Source organism: Dendronephthya gigantea, unplaced genomic scaffold, assembly GCF_004324835.1.
Source record: "Dendronephthya gigantea isolate DGI-Jeju-01 unplaced genomic scaffold, DenGig_1.0 000032F, whole genome shotgun sequence".
Taxonomy (NCBI): Eukaryota; Metazoa; Cnidaria; class Anthozoa; order Malacalcyonacea; family Nephtheidae; genus Dendronephthya; species Dendronephthya gigantea.
In genome coordinates, this window is record NW_021163042.1 from 794592 (window position 1) to 813140 (window position 18549).

General features: G+C 36.1%; 1 protein-coding gene across 2 annotated transcripts; it reads right to left on the reverse strand.

The window, feature by feature from the left end:
* Positions 1–399: 399 nt before the first annotated feature.
* On the reverse strand, positions 400–18017 carry LOC114524880 (RCC1 and BTB domain-containing protein 1-like). 2 transcript variants are annotated; one of them, XM_028546088.1, is made up of 15 exons: positions 17932–18017; positions 9996–10303; positions 8738–8907; positions 8404–8494; positions 8089–8156; positions 7317–7424; positions 6767–6909; positions 6449–6512; positions 5499–5625; positions 5280–5338; positions 4576–4646; positions 4054–4107; positions 1911–2008; positions 1223–1353; positions 400–686 (listed from the first exon to the last, which is right to left on the reverse strand). In XM_028546088.1, exons 2-15 carry the CDS (start codon positions 10267–10269, stop codon positions 546–548), a joined length of 1599 nt encoding a protein of 532 aa, XP_028401889.1. In that variant the 5' UTR covers positions 10270–10303; positions 17932–18017; the 3' UTR covers positions 400–545. The 2 variants fall into 2 exon arrangements, with proteins under 2 accessions (XP_028401889.1, XP_028401890.1); XM_028546089.1 differs by lacking the exon at positions 17932–18017 and adding an exon at positions 12988–13179.
* Between the last annotated feature and the right edge of the window lie 532 nt (positions 18018–18549).

The window sequence follows — 18549 nt, forward strand, 5'->3', positions numbered from 1 at the left end:
GGTCCCAGAACTCTTTGTAGCTGTCCCGGATGCCTGCGTGTAGTAGTTTCAGGACGGATAATTTTACATCAAGCTTTTGGTCTGTTTTTAGACCCAGGCCATCATCACCGACTTGTCTAAGTATTTATTTATTTATTTAGCTTCGCCTGTAATTACACAATCAACAACACATACACACAACCATTTCTGTCCTGCCCCAAAAACGTGTAAACATTAGACATTCGTCGATGTCTCAGTGGAAAACCAAAAAATATGCACTCTTGACCGCTTTCCTCGTTATAAGTTGCCTGCCTATTCAGGCTATTCTTCACTTGTCCATTGTGTAGCAGTGTTCGCTATGCAAAACTACAAGAATATTTTTTACAACGCATTATCAGCAATTTATTTTCTTAAAGGATATTGGAGTTTTTTAAATAAGGAGGCTTTCCTTTCACCCTCGACCTAAATGCCCAAGAAGGGTAAATATCGTTTGTTGCTAATTCGATTAAATTTCTTTATAAGATAAACTATTAGTTTAAACATTCAACAAAGTTAATCATATTTATTTAGTATTTAAAAGCACCCCATTGGGACGCCTTGAGTATAAAATCCTTCAGTGTATTCTCATCAAGATTTTGAAACGCATCAGTTTGTGTTACTGCGGTCATATGATTAACGCAAAACTTGAAACAAAACTCTTCCAAATCCTATAAGGCGAAATTGGAAACAATGTTATTTAGAAAACGTGCTGGTTAATAATAATCTTTCAAAAAGAAATTGGGAGATTTTGGAAAGACTATATATACAGGGTGTCCCAAAAAAAACGAAAACTATTGAAATCACTCATAACAATGCCATTGTTAGAGTTTGAATGCCTAAGCACTCTGTTGGGCCCACAAGTGTATAAATCTGGGTTGCCATAAGCGTTTTTATGCATGCATATGATGCAGTCAAATTTGCTTGTTCGCAAAAATGATATTTATTAACAATATTTACAATTTACAAATATGGATAACAATATTTAAATGTGCATCTCAAGGACCATGACCTTCGACATGTCCCCTTTCTCTAGCAACACAAAGCACTTAGCATTTTATAGGTTGCATTAAATCCCCACGGGCTGAAATTCGTGAACACGGCATTCAAATTTTAACAATGAGTGATTTCAATAGTTTTCGTTTTTTTTGGGACACCCTGTAGAGTAATCTTTTGTCTATATAATTTCACGGATGAATTTACTCACCTCAGCGTCGTACTTGAGTGCAGCTGCCAATAACATAATCGCATTTTGAACCGTTATGCCGTTTTTAATAATCATTTCGGATAATCGTTTAAGTTGAGGTTCACAGTACGCGTTAGCGAGGTCAAGTAAGCCTACAAAGTGGATATTATGAGACTAGACAGTCGGCGATGGCCATTGACGGTAACAATTTATTAGTGAAGTGCTTTGTTATTTTAAATAATTTCTGTCTTAACCGGTAACAATGCATCGCCGACTGTCAGTGATTATAATGAGAACCAGGCTTTAAACAATGGCAAAATCTTTTTAGGATACCCAAAAGGACTGGGGTTATGGTTAGAGCAGTGAACTCAAATAAGACTGGAACGCTCACTCTGTCCACGTGTCTGAAGTTTGAAGCCAAGATGGCGGACACTGAAGCCTTTCTTGTAGGTATGATCCAGGCCTCCACGCGGAAATTTCGTAGGTAAAATGGTGGCAATTATGATTTTTCCTTTGAAATTTCCGCGTTAGAGGCCTGGATCATACCTACAAGAAAGGCTTCATGATCCGCCATCTTGGCTTCACTCATTAATGACGGAAAGTCAGAGAATGAGCGTTCCAGTCTTATTTAAGTCCACTGGGTCCTCTCTCCACATTTCGACCTTTTGGGTATCCTAAAAAGCCATGGCCTATAAACAATACAACTCACCAATTGCATCTTCAGGCGCGAGGTCCACTTGGTCAGTGTATAAATATCGAAGGAATGCGTAAAAGACTGAGTACGAATATGACGTTATCTTTATTTCACTGCAAAATTAAAACAGGCAAACCTTGTAGAGTTGTTTAGAGAAAAAAGGCTCAGATATACACCTGCACAGATGGAAAAACTCTATTTGGCAGGCTAATCTTGTTTGAATAATCTGCGCAGTGGATGATGTTTTAAGATTTTCGCTAAGATTACCATTTTGTGGATAAGTAAAATAATTAGCTTGACCTTGATGACGAGGATATAACACTGAACTGTATAACATGGAAGGCTAACTTAAAGGAATTACGCAATCCAAAAGTGAAGCCAAAAATGGCGGTCATGAAGCCTTCTTGGGCGTCATTCTCAGTTTCCCAAACGCGCGGTCAATCGTCAAACTTTATCATTATTACATTGCAAACGGCGAGGCGTGTCGTTTTCATTGATTTAATTAAAAACGAGAAGGAATACGATTTCAACTTCGTTTTTTGCTTATAAATCTGCTAATTACATTTTGCAAAAGGCAAGTATATGTTCATTTAATATATTATACATGAATATTTTATTTCAAGTCAACGACTCAACATGTTCGACTGTTCGATTATAAATATTTAAAATATTGTATTAACGATTTTTGCATAAATCTTTACAATTTATAAATAATGCTGAAAATTTTTATTATCAAGGATGTCATTCTTATTCAAATATTTAGTTTATTTACATGATTATGTTATAATTTAAATTTATTTACACTATTTACATATTTCAAGTTCTCAATCATTCATTGGTTTTGGAACAAAATGAGTTGTTCATTTGATGCCTCTGACTTGGAAGTCCCTTCTTCACAATAATTTCATTGTAGGTTTTGGCGTAGGTAAACAGTCTTAACTTGAAGAACTGATCAGCAATACATTTGACTAACCAGAGATTGTGATTATCAAATAATGTCTCATTTAAACACTGTTCATGAGTTTCTTTTTTAGGTATGTCAATTTCGGCAAAATGCTGGCTGACTTCTGTTACCATTTTCTCTTTCAGCCTTTTTTCTTTGGTGATGCTGTCGTTGGTGGCACTTGATACATAATATTTAAACACTTGTTCTGCATATGACACTACTTTCAGGACAAGTACAGAAGGGAGGCGTAGACCACCTTTGTTCACAAAGTTGGTAAATGTAGAGGCATTGTCATACATGTTGTCAGTGGTTTTAGAGCAATAGTCGTGATCTGATCTTTCTTGGCTCTGACTTGGTGACTCTGTAATATTGACTATGCACTGTGGACAGGATATTTTCTTCTCCAGCTTCGATACAATGAATCCACAGATGAGATCTACTGTCTGAGAATAATGATCAACTACAAACTGTATCTGAACAAAATAGTACGGGAAAAAATGACAGACAATTGCTTTAGTTAAACCATGATAGGGTCATGATAAAACGGCGAAATGTTGATTATATTTGTCAGTTACGATAACAACAACAGTCGCCATTTTTCTTTCTTCCCAAGAAAAATTCGCGCGCTTTTATTGTAAACTGATTTAAAGCCCCCAAAACAAAACAAATTTAAAGCCCCCGGCCCCAAACAAAATTAAACATAGGCGCATACATTAGGTAGACCAATGAAATTCTTTAGGGATGCTTTTCAACTATAAATTCTATAAAGCTCGCGTTTTATACAATACTTTCATAATTTATTTTACAGTAAAATTATATTTACCTGTGAAAAAATACAGGCCTATTTTCCTTTTTTCGGTCGTTGCTTTTACAGCGGGGTACCACGCAATAACGTGGCATTTTTATCAACTTGCAGTTGTTTCACATTTTGAATTTCCTATCAGCTTTTTACACTAACGCCTAATATATTTTTGCTTGGGAACAGTACGTAGAAAAGATTGAAGAAAGTAGCAGGCCTTTGCATTTTAAATTTCCCGCGCCTTAGTTGACCGCGCGAAAAAAACGCGTTTGGGAGACTGAGAATGACGCCCAAGAAAGCTTTATAAGCCGCCATTTTTGGCTTCACTTATAGATACTGGAGTTAACCTTCCATGTTATACAGTTCAGTGGGATATAACTAAATTATTGCACTCCCGTGAATATCAGACTTACTTTTGGCCATCCTCTGGCCAGTGATCTTGGAACATCGCTTTAAAGTACTCGCATCTAAATGCATGAATGTATATATAAATGTCGTGTGCAATGGTGATTTCCAACATACAGTTTATATATTAGAGAGCATACATTAGAAAACACATTAGAGGGCACATTAATAGGCGAGGCTTATTTTGCGTAAAACTGGTCTCGTTTGTAATCCTTTAGATAATGTATTCTATCGATCACTTTGGCCAATAGTTTTTGAATTGCATTCGACGCGAAAAAATATAGCCTAGACGTCCTTATTATGTAAAGCTACTGTTACACATAATTCAAAAGAGGTTCCCCATAGAAAACATTAACGTTGGAAATGTAACTTTAAAGAATGCGTAAGGCCTAAAACAGAAAACATGCTTCCTGCAAAGGCAATTTCTGAGTGTAAGGACTTAATAAGTGACAATAATTCCTCGCGGGTTTAGAGTTCCAGATTGAAGGTTTTGAATGGACAAAATTTCGTATTCTGACATATTTGCTCACCTTATTTTCAATATCGCTTTATGAACGTACACAAATTTATCGTCAATAATAAATGTAACGTCACTTGTTCCCTAAAATTCGGCAATAAATGTAATATCCATAAAACAGATCAACGCTGTCGGTGTTAGGATGTTAAGGTACATTGCGAGCAACAGTGGCATTTTTGACACACAACCGACTTATAACCTTGGATCTATAACCAAACGGCACTTTGACCCGTGAATTAACCGAGTAATATTGATTATATATTTCATCGATTAGAGTTCAAATTTAAAATTTGTTGACAACGAATGGCAATCGAGAAATAACTTACCGGCTGGAACAAATTAATCAACACGGCGTATACTCATTATTTCAAACCCATTGAACTGTAAAAAAACTGGAACGATAACTCACGGGGGGAAATTGAAGCCAGTGCTTTTTACTTTTTCTGAGTTATGAGCTGAAATACTTGACGCCAAATGTCGAGTCGTATATGAAATTAAAGCTATTAAAAATTTCCCGGTCTTTTTATATATTTCCTTTGTGGTTTGAATCTTTAAATTTCCATACGAAATATAACTTTTCAATAGCTTTAATTTGACACCCAGGCAGCCCAACATCTGGCGTCAAGTATTTAAGCTCACAACTCAGAAAAACAATTTGGCTTCAAGATGCTTGTCAGGAGTTAGCGTTCCAGTTTACCTACAGTTCAATGTTCAAACCTTATCGTTAAACGCCATTGCCATTGTTTCCGAAACGGTCTTTAATGTCTTTCTATTACCTGGAAGCATCAAACAAAAAAATCAATGGGGTTTGATAGGAGATCTCTCAAAAACAGGATTTTCACTCCATTTCATCTACGCCGAAGCATTGATCAGGTTGACAAATGTAATTTCTGGACTTAAAATAAGCTTATTGACAATACTGCAATCAATTCGTACCTATAGTTAGAGGACGTGACATCGACGGAGCGGACGATAGGCAGGCATATGCATTATCAGCACATTTGAAATTGGTAGCCATTAATGCCGTCACTGACTGTCCTTTGCAAAGACCCCAAACATAAATCTAAAATTTTCATAAAAACGACATGAACTTTTCCAGTTCGGGAACGAAAATTTAGACATATATAGACCGATATTATTTAACTGAAGTATATAATGCATTTTGAAATGTTTCATTTGATTTTCATTGATTTTGTGTTTTCATGAGGTTTTCCTTTCAAAACTTTAAGCTTTGAGTTCAGAAAGCGAAGGACTGTTGTTGGAAAGTTCCTAATTGTATTCACGGAGCAAGTTTTGAGTCATTTATATATTGTTCAAGGCACTAAATTTTCAAGTGGATGTGTCTGAACAAGTAATAATCCATCATCCCTTGCGCTCTCTGAGGTTGAGTTAATATTCTTGCAAGGATAACCTAACTTATAACTGAATTAGCTGCATAACATTTGAGAAAATGCAGTAGAATTACGTTTCCTTTTAAAACTTTAAATTTTGAGTTCAGAAAGCGAAAGACTGTTGGGAAGTTCCTTATTGTATTCAAGGAGCAAGTTTCGAGTCATTTATACATTGTTCAAGGCACTTAAATTTTCAAGTGGATGTGTCTGACAAGTAATAACCCATCATCTCTTGTGCTCTCAGAGGTTGAGTTAGTATTCTTGCAAAGGATAGCTTATAACTGAATTAGCTGCATAACATTTGAGAAAATGCAGTAGAATTGCGTAAAATAAAATACTTGCCTATTTACCAAAAAATATGGTCTTTAGATCGTTTAAAAAACGTAAGTTGCAGTCACAATGGTGCACAAACACACTGGCAATTAACTGATCAGAAATAAGCATGCAGGCCTGACAATACGGTTACAAAATCTATCACACTATAGGGTTACAAACCTTCCCCAATGCTGTCGTAGCTGAAGACATGTGACTGTAATGGCAGGCAGTGATGTCAATGAATCTTAAAAAAAATGCTATTTGTTATACACAAATGCGTCTTTGCTGACTGCTGTTCGATGAAAACACAAGTTTGCGACAACAGCTGCTCCAAGTCCTTAAACAAAAGTGCATCGTTGTAGATGCAGTTTTATTACGGAGACTCGGTGTAATCGATTTGCCTTCCTAACAGACGTTCAGTGTAGTTTCGACCTTGGATAGGCTTGATATAATACCGGCTCTAAAATAAACACACCATTAAATTATTTACTACTTTACCTCCCTCTGTCAGTGGCAATTCTTGATGGTGTAACAAGGTTGGCTTTACTTCCGGTGCCCAGTTGGCCATTTTGATTGGCTCCCCATGCGTAAATATTGCCAGTGTCAGATAATGCGAGAGAATGAGCGTACCCGCAGACAATCTAAAATAAATTCAAGATATGTTTTCCAACGAGGACGTCATTTCATGTCTTTTTAGTTGTTTTTTAAAGTTGTATACAGTATATCGACACGAATCAGCTTTGGTATTTGTCTGAGAACTATCGTAAATGTTATGTCTCCACTGAAATGACCCGTCAGACAGGATAATTCGCATCAGTAGAAAGGCGACAAGTCCACCCCTCAGAGTATTTTCGGGATAAGAGTGGAAGCAAAGTTAAGGGCCGCGGGAAATAAGAATGACGTAATTTTAAGAAAATCTGCATAGTCCTTGTATTGTATACATTGACATCCTTACGTTCTGAGAAAAAAGTTTATACAAACCATAAAACTTGATAAATATTCTAACCATCTATCATGCACGCAAGGTATGCACCAGTAATACACCTACCTTTGTAACAAACGTTCCGATAAGCCCAGTAACTCGGCATGGGTTTGGTTGGTTCGTGTTACAACCGAGGCCTAATTGACCATTTCCGTTGTAACCCCAGGAATAAAGCTGAAATCATTTGTAGAAAATGGCATTTATTCAACAGAAGAATGATTACGAGATGATTCCTAATATGTTTCAGTAAACATATTCGTTTAATTGTTTTGTTATTACTCTCCAATATATAATAATATCTCAAACTACATCATGCGCTATATTATTTTATATAAGTTAATTCATTACATCGATGAGTTACAATACTATAAAAAAGTACACAAACAGTCACTGGTGCGTTTTCTCATCGTATTTAAACTATTCTATTGATGACGCCAGAATTTATATCAGTGAACGATTAGCGTTTATGCCCTGAGTTTCCAGCTCAGTGTAGCCAGAGAATCTCAGGTTTATGTCTCAAACCACGTTAGATATTGGACGTCGGTGTGCATACAACACCCTGTTTTTGTGCGTACATTTGACGTATGTTTCAGTCTTAAATACGTCACCAAAAGTGAAACGAAACATGTTATAGCAATTATTTCTAATTTATACATTTCTCTTATACAAGAGGAGCCAGAATTTCTCCGTGTTGACAGGTTAACTTAGAGCTTGGAATCTTAAATCTTTTTCATGTGTGAATGAATCTCAGCTTAGCTGAATGGATGGAGAATCTGTTACGTATTTTCTTGTGTGCATGTTTTGAAAGACCTATAAGCAAGAAAACACATACACCTACCTCTCCATTATTATCTATAGCCATTGAAGACGATTGCCCACAAGCAATATTGACTATCTCTTTGCTGCCTATGTAAGAGAGTGCGAGAAGTAAGATTAATTTCAGATAAATACTGCAATTATAAGAAAAAGATAAGTACACGCAGTGTCATACAGTCTACACCAAAAGGCATTTTACAACGAGCCATTTTTAAGGATCAGGGGGTATAAACGTATCCAGGTGGTCATAGTGGCCATCATTCACTAGTAATCTAGTATTATAGTGGACTGGGGCACAGGCTAATCATTCACTTAATATATCCGCGTTAAAACTTACCGATACCAGCTGTGACTTTTCTTGGTGTAGCTTGATTCACTGTAGAGCCTGAACCAATTTGTCCACTGTTATTATAACCCCAAGCATAGACCTGCAGAATATTTTTAAGTTAATAATTTGTTTTTGCAGAAATTGTAAACGAGGTCTAGCATCAAATTATCTCTAGCAGTCCCTAATGCAAAATGTACGCCCGACACACTGTGCGTTGCTAAAATAAAACGAGCTGTCTCATGTTTGTGTGGCTTAAAAAAAAGGGCAATTCGGGTTATAATTTGTTTAATAGGCGAATGTTATAGGCGAAAAACATCAATACGTATATTTGTGATCTACTTGCCTCTCCGGTAGATATCAATGCGAGGGAATGATTTCCACCGCAGGCTATTTTCGTTACAGTTTTTCCCGAAAGAGCTCCGCCAATCAACGTCGGAGCTTGGACGGATGAACTACTTGCAAGCCCAACTTGAGAATACGAATTTCCACCCCAACCATACACTTGCCCAGAACCTGAGTGCAAGCAAAAGCTATATTACTGGCATACAAGATGCTACTAAGATTATAACTAGAAAATTCAGGATCGTCTCCACCAATACATACAGTGCATAGACATTTGTTTTAAATTACTGTTTAGATTGTAATTTTTTATCGTAATTTTATGTCAGTGAAAATACAAGCTTATACATGCAGAGTTTACTTTGTGTGTGTATTTCAAAAAAGTCTGGAAGTCTAGCTACATGGAGCAAACTCAGTAGGAACTATAATATATTTCTGCATATCAAAGTGTGTGTAACATATCGAACATCGATGCTATAGGTGTTTTTTGCTTCAAACTATATAATATTAATAACGGATGGCCATTGTTTTTTAGCAAAAGTTATCTCGATGTTGAACCTTCAGCGATATTTGAAGACAATTGTATGCCATATATGGAGGTAAATTAACGGATCGAGGTAGCGGTGAAACTGATATTAAATAAGACTCATTAATTCATTTTATTTGTTTTATTTATTTACATTGGATGAAAGCTTTATTATATAGAAAATAGAACGCCGTGTTCAATATCAGAGAAAAACAACATTCTGCATACAACAATGAGTTGCTTATCCTTCTCCGTAGCTTCTATGATCGATGAAAACACTAGCCAGAAAATGTACTATTCGTGCACTTTATAGATAACTCAATTTCGAATTTCGATGAGGGTAAAAAATAACGCTGGGTTGTCTGAAAGTTAGTTGTCTTTAACGCAAAAAAACACACAACTAAACTAATTAGCTACTAAATTACTTCAGTACAAGCAAAATAAATGAAGACGAATTGGAAGGATAAGAAGAAGCTTTCGCCAAGTCCTTCACATTAGTTTGTGAAGAGGCAAGAAAACAAGACGCCGATGGCTGTGGCACACTTCACTATAAGTCTATATGCTTCAATAATCTATTCGCCGCCTTTTCGTTTAGATCATATTCACAATTTCCTTAAATATTCACACGGCAGTTATAGTCACTGATGATATATAAATGTAAACATATATTGTTTACATTATACAATATATAGTTTCCAGCTATATATAAAGAATTTATTGTAATATAAGTTTTTACCTGTCAGTGCGAGAACATGCGGTGCACTACCAAAAGAAAACGATGTAATGTTCAATTTAGACAATTTCTCCACTTTCTTTGGTTGCAGTGTACTTGTACCAGAGGCAAGGGCTAAACAGGAATTCACATTTGCACCAAACGCATAAACGTCATCTTCCTTTGTTATTATGAAAGCCTCGTTACCACTTGGACCAAATACACAAACTGTTTTGGCTACTTGCAGGATGGCATCATCCACCATATGAAAAATACACCACTTTCCTACATCTAACATTATCGCTTTCCTTGCGCCGAAAATTTACTCTGTCCTACAATGAAAATCCAGTAAACATGATTAAACTTGGAAGAAAAACTGGATTAAAGAATTCGGTTTGCATTATATGTTACTACGTGTAGCTGAAAATACGAACGCATATTTATTCAAGTATATAGCTAACTGGGGCCCAGTTGTATAAAAGACTAGTTAACTTTTAACTGTAGTTAAGGACAGAATTGGCCAATCAGAGTTGTTTATTCCTGAGTTAACTGGGATTTAACTATGCAAAATGTAGTTAAGGAGTTTTATACAACCGGCCCCTGCCCCTGGATCGATAATTGTACAAAGGCAACGTCTTGAATATTGGTTATAGGCCTATACAATCTGTTCCAACAAGACAAAAAATCCGGGTTCACTTTTTCTAATTTTTCCACGTCTGAACATTTTCGTGCGTCACCTTGACAAAAATTCACAGTTGTATTCGGCGTAAAAAATCGACCGTTATATCATATCATATAATGCAATATTAAATAATTGCATATTATATAACATCACATTACAGCTAATATAACAGTCTAATATAAAAATTCAGCGAAAATTGGTCTTCGAAAAGCTGAGAACAATAAAGTTTTTAAAGTTGCATTTCCTCAAAATAATTACGTATTCAGTGCAATTAATTCGTCATATGCATGTACTTGCAGAAGTCATCAGGTAAAAAAATTATGTCATTTTGACCAAATTCAGTCAGTCGTATGGATGAATGCAAAAACAAGTTGCAGAAAAATATATTATCCTTGGGTTGCTAACAACGCCGCTGAGCAATAGTATTTCAACAGGCAGCATAAACCGCCGGAAAAAACGGCATGCATGCACGAGAACATTTTTGACAGCGTTCGTTTCGTGCAACTGTTCTTTCCCTCACACAGATTTCATCTCATCCGTGCGTCGGCATCAGCCAACTTTGTCCTTGATTTCCTACAAGTTGCCAACGGGCATAATTATTCATTTTTATCCGACATTATGGAGAACAAGACCCTGAATGTTGGCACCTGATTTTCGCTTTAAAGCCGATATATGCATTGAGATAACCGATAACCGACTTTGTGGACATGTCCAATAAAGTAGTATGATGGCAAATTTTTAGATTTTCTTTAACAAAAATAATGCATACCATGATAAGACCTGCAAAAAAGTGTAAAGCCTAGATGGCCAGTTATCTTACCAAATCTTATAATTTGCCATTTTTTGGGATAAATTTTCTTGCGAACTTTCTTTCTTTAGTTAACGGAAAGGTTATTTTTTTTGAATGTGAGCTTAAATGTCACAGTGTCCATCTTCTAATTATAGCCTAAGCAAGCGCTGTGACTGCTGCTGATTGAAGCAGAGCTGACCCAGAAAGAAATGTTTTATCAAGTTGCTCTAGCTAATCATGCTTATGATATAGAACTCAGGCCTGAAAGTACGTTAGATAGACCACCCACTGCTTGTAAAATAGATGATAATTCTGTGTAATGTGCAGCCATATGTATGAGCTGTAGATACTATTATTTGTGTTGAGTTTTCCGACATCCAAACCAGCTGCAAAAAAGGATTGCATATTAACACCCATCATGTCGATAAGGGCCTCTTAGTTACATGTCATTGAGTTTTAAGAAAACCTATACTTAAACTTAAAACAACAATCTAGTCTAGGCATTATACTTATAGCACTTTATTTAAAACACTATTATACGTCGTTTATAAATCGGCACTATCTATATTCCTATAGAATAAAATATCCTAAAACAGAACACTTGTATGTTCCGGGCAAGATTTCGAGAAAACACATGCAGACTTTAGTAAAACAAAAAGTTCGTTTTGATCCATCAGTCAAGTACATGCACCTAAAATTAGATTCAGAAATCTATGAAAAGTATACTTCGGTGACGATCAATAACGTGCATTTAATCATATGAAAATGATAAAAGTATAGGAGAGGAGTCCTTGTTGTTTTCGTAACATTTATAGACATATTTTCCATATTCAGCTGCCGGAATGCGTGAAGTGCGAGTCATAAAATGTAGAGCCTAGAGGGACATCTGCTATATTTGCCCATTTATCACAGTTATAAAATAGGTAATGACTTACTATAGAAATATATGCTGTAGTCATGCAATATCCGTGATGACAGAGACAGCGAAAAAAGCTTTCTGAAAGCCGCTAGATCGATATGCTTCTTCAAAATTGTAGTGCAATTGTTCAATTGTTACATTATAAATTGACTTTTAACACCTAAAGACTGTTTTCCACTTACGCGTTTTTCATACGCACGTACACGCACGTAAAAGTCTAAATCCTTCTACATGTTACCTTTGAAAGTGAATAAATCGGAGAAAGTTAGTTTTCTGTATATTCTAGTATGCATCAGTTGACCTAGATGTTAAATATTGATTAAAATTTAAAAGCATTTAAAATTTTCCGTACGTGTGCGTGCGTATAAGAAACGCGAAAGTGGAAAGCAGCCTTAACAGTGAACATTGATATCTACATCAGCATGCTTGCCGACCCGTTGAGGTAAAATGAAGATTTTTGCCGGTATACATCTGTAATACTATACATTCGAACGAATCGCATGAAAATGTTCTTTTAATCAAACAAATCCATAGAGATAAATGCATGTCAATCTTCATACCTCTACCGACCAAAACAGATGAAAATTGTGTTGTCCATTTAAAAATGTAATTATATGCAAATTACCGTTTGTATTATTCGTCTTTGAATATGGCACTTTAGATCATCTATATACGACGAGTGGACAGACTTATAATCTAATTTCAATTTTTGAGCAGAAGATTCAATTGCTTGTTCGACAGGAAAATAACGGCCAGCAGGGATATGTATTCCAACAACCTTTCTTTCAATGAAACACCAACACAACCTGAAAAAGGGTTTGATTTTATCACAACACCAGTTGACATCGCCATTGCTGCATCAATTATCGACGCGATTCTTATTCTTTTTGGAGCAACTTTAAATCTCCCAGTCATAATAACGATCGCAAGCCATCATCGAACACTCAAGATCATGGACATTTTTATCTTGAATTTATGTCTTTCTGATTTCATAAGTAGTATATTCTACCAACCATTGATCATAACGCGCTTGCTAGCTCGCAATGAACTAAGCGATTTCCACACCGGGATTCTCAAAATGGCTACGTTTACGTGCCTCCTAGCCGACTGTGCCGCATTATTTCTAGTCACCTTCGATAAATATCTCGGCATCAGATTTCCATTTCGCTATCACACGTATTTGAAAAAGCAAAAAGTAGTCACGATCATAGTTTGTGCATGGATTACGGCGTTAGCAATAGGGCTAACGTTTGCCCTCTTCAAGAAAGCCACCAAGATTGCTGGTATAATTTACGCGATGCTAATCCTGATGATGTTCGTCGTAACAGCATCAATGCAAATTGCATCGTTATTTGTTGCAAAACGACACGAAATGCGCATACGGCAAATGGGAGAAGCGGTGAACTACAACAGTGCGAACGAGGAGTGTAAAATAGGAGGTGAAAATGATCCTCGCAGAGATGATAAAGAATTAACAGCAGCAGCAGCAGCAGCAGCAACAATCGAAAGGCCCACCACTAACGCCGGGCTGGTTCATCCATTTACCAGTAAAGCAGCAAAGACAATAACACTTCTAACAATGGTTTTTATCCTAAGCTGGTTGCCTCAGATTGTTCTTAATGTGTATTACGTGGCAACAGATGATAGAACGACTTTTTTTAGTTTGATCTATCTCTTTGTCGCATTTCAACAAGTTCACGTATGCATTAATCCTTTTATCTATGTGTTCAGAACGCAGTGCATCCGCGATAAATTCTTCGCGGGAAAACGACAGGAGATAGGGGTGCCCTCGTAGACATTGAATGTAGGCAGTTCAATTTCTGATCGGATGTCGACCTCGCGAATGCTATTTAATGACATCAAGAAAGAAACACACATATTCGAAGTCCTAATTGATTAACAAGTAGTGGAGATAATAGGAATTAATATTTATGGCAAATTTGTGTATATATGAACAACAGAACCACCACTGATATATGTTATGAACTAACATGCAGTGAAAATTCAGTCGTACCTTATGTTACCGATATTGAAGCTATATAACATTAATTTATACATCTGGGGCCGGTTGTTCAAAAGCCGGTTAACGGTAACCCAGGGTTAAAAATGCCTAACCCAGGGTTAAATTTTAAACCTTGGTTGATTTGCGTTGCACAAAGCTCGGTTAGCGTTAACCCTGTGTTAAAATTGACAAAAAAATTAACCCTGCTAGCTAGGTGGGTTAACTTTTTAATCCTGGGTTAACTTCGATTCAAAATGGATGAATAAGGAGCTGAAACACGTAAACACGTATAATTCGTCATGAATTAAACACTTTTGAAAGGTTTTACGAATAATTTCGACAGCAAAGAATTATTTAAGTTTGACTTCGTTCGATTTCAGCTGATGTATTGATTTATTTATCTTCGCTTCAATGCAATACACGATGAATGAATACAACCGTACAAATTGAAAGATCGTAATCGAAATATTTGTTTCGCATACCAAAATTTGATTCTTTTGATTGGCAGCAAGTGGTAAGGCTACGTTTGTTCCTGAATTTGAATAATCAAAGAATGCCTAAAATTTTCAAAATAGATTGTTTATAATATGCATTGCTTAATTTTGCTTCACATCGCGACATTGTTTATCATACAACATTTGCGAATTTCGAATCTTTCTAAAATTGCATGCACGGAAATTGCGGTTCAAAACAACGTCCCTTCGACCCTGCCCTCACGGCATATAATCTTTCGACTGACAATATATCCTCGTCGGGTAAAGTTTTGCCGCTCGTTTATTGACCAATTGAAAACGTTCTTATATCCAACTTAGTCGTTAAAATACATTTAATCTTAGGTTAAATATTTTAACCCTGGGTTAACTAACCCTACCGCTAACCCAACTTTGAACAACACAGTTTTAACCCAGGTTTAGCTAACCTAGGGTTAAGGATTTTAACCCAGGTTTAGCACTAACCCAGGGTTAAATTTAACCTGCTTTTGAACAACCGGCCCCTGGGGACGGTTGTATCAAGCCCCTTTAGCTTAAACGGTGGATAAGTTCAAAATAGAAAGCAAGTCTATCGTTTTATTCAACAAGCAAACTAAATGTTTTCAACCTTAATACAAAGATACTGTTTACAACTACATATTCAGTGCATAATATTCAAGTTGACTCATTCAAGAGAGATATGTAAAAGTGTTATTTAATTTTGACTTATCTACCGTGTAAGCTAAACGGGCTTGATACAACCGACCCCTGTAGTGTGGTGTATATAGTGTGGTTAAGAGTTACCTTAGTAACCTTAGTTTAAGGAAAATATCTGCAGGTTTCATTTGTAAATTTAAGCAAACATTTGTAGCAATTTATACAAAAAAGCCTCAAGCTTTAAATCTTCAATCTTCAAACGCTTCATGAAAAGCGAGAAAAGCGGCAGTTGCGTATAGGAATAAAATTATACAAAAATCAAATTATAAATCCATATGCTGATAAAAGAGAGCATTAGCATTATATTCTTCTGCTGCTTGTTTGTTTTTCATCCAAACCGTGTGATATATGTTTAGTTTATGTCCTTCCAAAACATTAAACCTTTAACTCTGCGCACACGAATGATGATCGGTTAGTGTTCAGCTAACAAAAATACGAACGTACTTACGGGGGGCTACTCTCTGACTATGCATGCGACGGTAGTACCATTGTGTTATAGTGAAACAATGAGTTGTGTATCTAACTAGTTTTGACTTTTGATTCACGAGAACAAACGCGCGGCATTTGGCACTGGGTACGATTTTATCAATTCACCGCACTTCCACTACACATTTATCGCATCCTCATAAATCACCTAACATGAAACATCTTCACAAATAGGTACGGTCACTACGGACGGTACATCGATTCAATGCATTCATTTTAGCCGTGCTGTGCAAAAAAATTGATTGTCGCGTACGGGACTTTCATCACACATTTCAAACACTTTTCTATATCAAAGTTCACTCATAAAATTAAGAGTCCTGTAAAGGTAAGACAGTGAAAACGAATGTTCACCCCACTCCCAGGATATTCTATCTGGCAATATATGACATTTTAATAATGATTGACTGCATGGACTATGACATTTTAATTAAGACAATTAAAAAAAAACAAATTCATTTTAATTAATTAAGACAATTAAAAAAAACAAATTCATACAAATTCCTCTTTCTACAAATAAAATTCCTTGCGCTATCGATTTTCTATATCAGAATGGGTATTATGGGATTTTAAGGTTAGGATGGAGTATTACAAGTAGTAACATGACTAACATCTTAAATACAGAGAATGACTAGGCTGACAGAGAATTGTTGGAAGAGGGACTGGTCACTACTCTCCAGCTCCTGCATCAATTTATTTTATAAAATGCACTTTTCCATGAAATATATCTTCAGTTGTGTCTGAACTACTTTTAATTATGTCATTACCCTATTTCCTAATTCAATTCAATTGATGAAATGTAAACTTGATTAGCTGTACACTATTTTAGAACAAATCATGGTTGGTATATAGAAATCTGCACCTAAATCAATATAAATGTTATATATCCAGATTATATAGAAACTGTTTGCATATTAGATTATGAATTGGTAAACATCAGAATATATAGACCTTTCTAATAACATGTCACAGAAAGCCTTATGTATAGCATGAAGATTCATTGGCTTGTTAGTTTTGTGGGGGCAATAAAACTTTATGTAACGTCAGGCTTTTGGTGTTTGATGTCATTATGAGGAAGGTCTATTCCGATGTTTTTGAGTGCCATTAGATTGGCTAACTTTGTTATGAAAAGTTTTACATTTTGACTACAGACAACCTAATGATTTCCTTCATTATAAAATATCCTTTTTAGTAATCAAAAATTCCCTATATGATGATGCAATTACAAAAGAATATCCATACACATGCAGGTCAGGGGGAAAGATCCAAGTCAACTTTAGTCAAGCGATGCAAGAGGAAAGCCAGTCAGGCAATATTTGCTCCTCAGTTGGGTAAATAAGGCACTGTAACTATAGACCTGCAAGGTCAACTATCAATTCAAGTAAGTTATTCATCCTCTACATAATAATACCATTTTATTTGTGGATCAGCTTTTTCTTAGACCTAGTATATTTTCTTTCAAGCATTCCATGCATTCCATAAGTGATACTTATATATATGTGGATGGATTTTAATAATAAGGTGTAAAACTGTGGGTTTATTTACTAATAAACGGAGGTGTCAACTGTGGCCATATAAAGCATGAGTAATTTTCTATAACTACACATGCTAATATTCATGTCCATTCAAACCTAAATCCATACAATACTCTATAGAATTCTTGGAAGGTAGGTACACGAGAAAGAAATTGCTTTTTTGAGATGCCAAATTTCATATTTTTAATGGCAGAGCACCATGAGAGCACACACAAAATGTTCCTTTTAAAGTAGTTTGCCTACCTCCCCCCATAATAAAAAGTTTCCCTCTTGTGACCTCATTTCTCTCTACAGACTCTGTCACTGACATGATCATGAGCGCATTGATATTTGGTAATACAAGGCAATGATACATCACTTACTTTCTGCAAGAATACTGTTTATGCCTTCCAGACATATTTTTACGTTCTCAAGGTTACAATATTTCTATTGTCAGATTACCATGTACATTTCCGTCCTTGTTATGTTTGTTATTGAAAATTTGAAATGAAAATAGACTTAAATTTTTGAATTAGCGGAACTACACAGGCGGAACTATGGAAGATGTAAAGGAAGTAAAAAATAGGTACGCACTGTGTACCACAGCTCTATTCTATATAGGTTTATCAAAAAGGTTTTGGAATGGCTATTAATAAACCCTGTTCACATTACCAAAATCCTGCCCCAGGTCAGGTCCAGGCCTGGTCCAGGCCACCTTCTGCTGTTGGCCAGGATTTTCTGGCCCGGCCTGGTCTAGGCCGGATAAGCAACGTTCACATCTAGGTCTAGGTCCAGGCTAGGTCAAAGCACGTAGTGTAAACGCGGTTAAACAGTACTGAGCCTTTAAAAAAAAATCGAGTTTTCAATCAAACTGGTGACCATCAGAAGGAGGTGCCTCGTCAGTTGTTCTAACACATAAAACGTGTCTACGAGTGGTTCCATTCAGCTCAAGAGGAACGACCCTGAACGTTATCCTAAATTCACTGTGCTTTTACTCGATC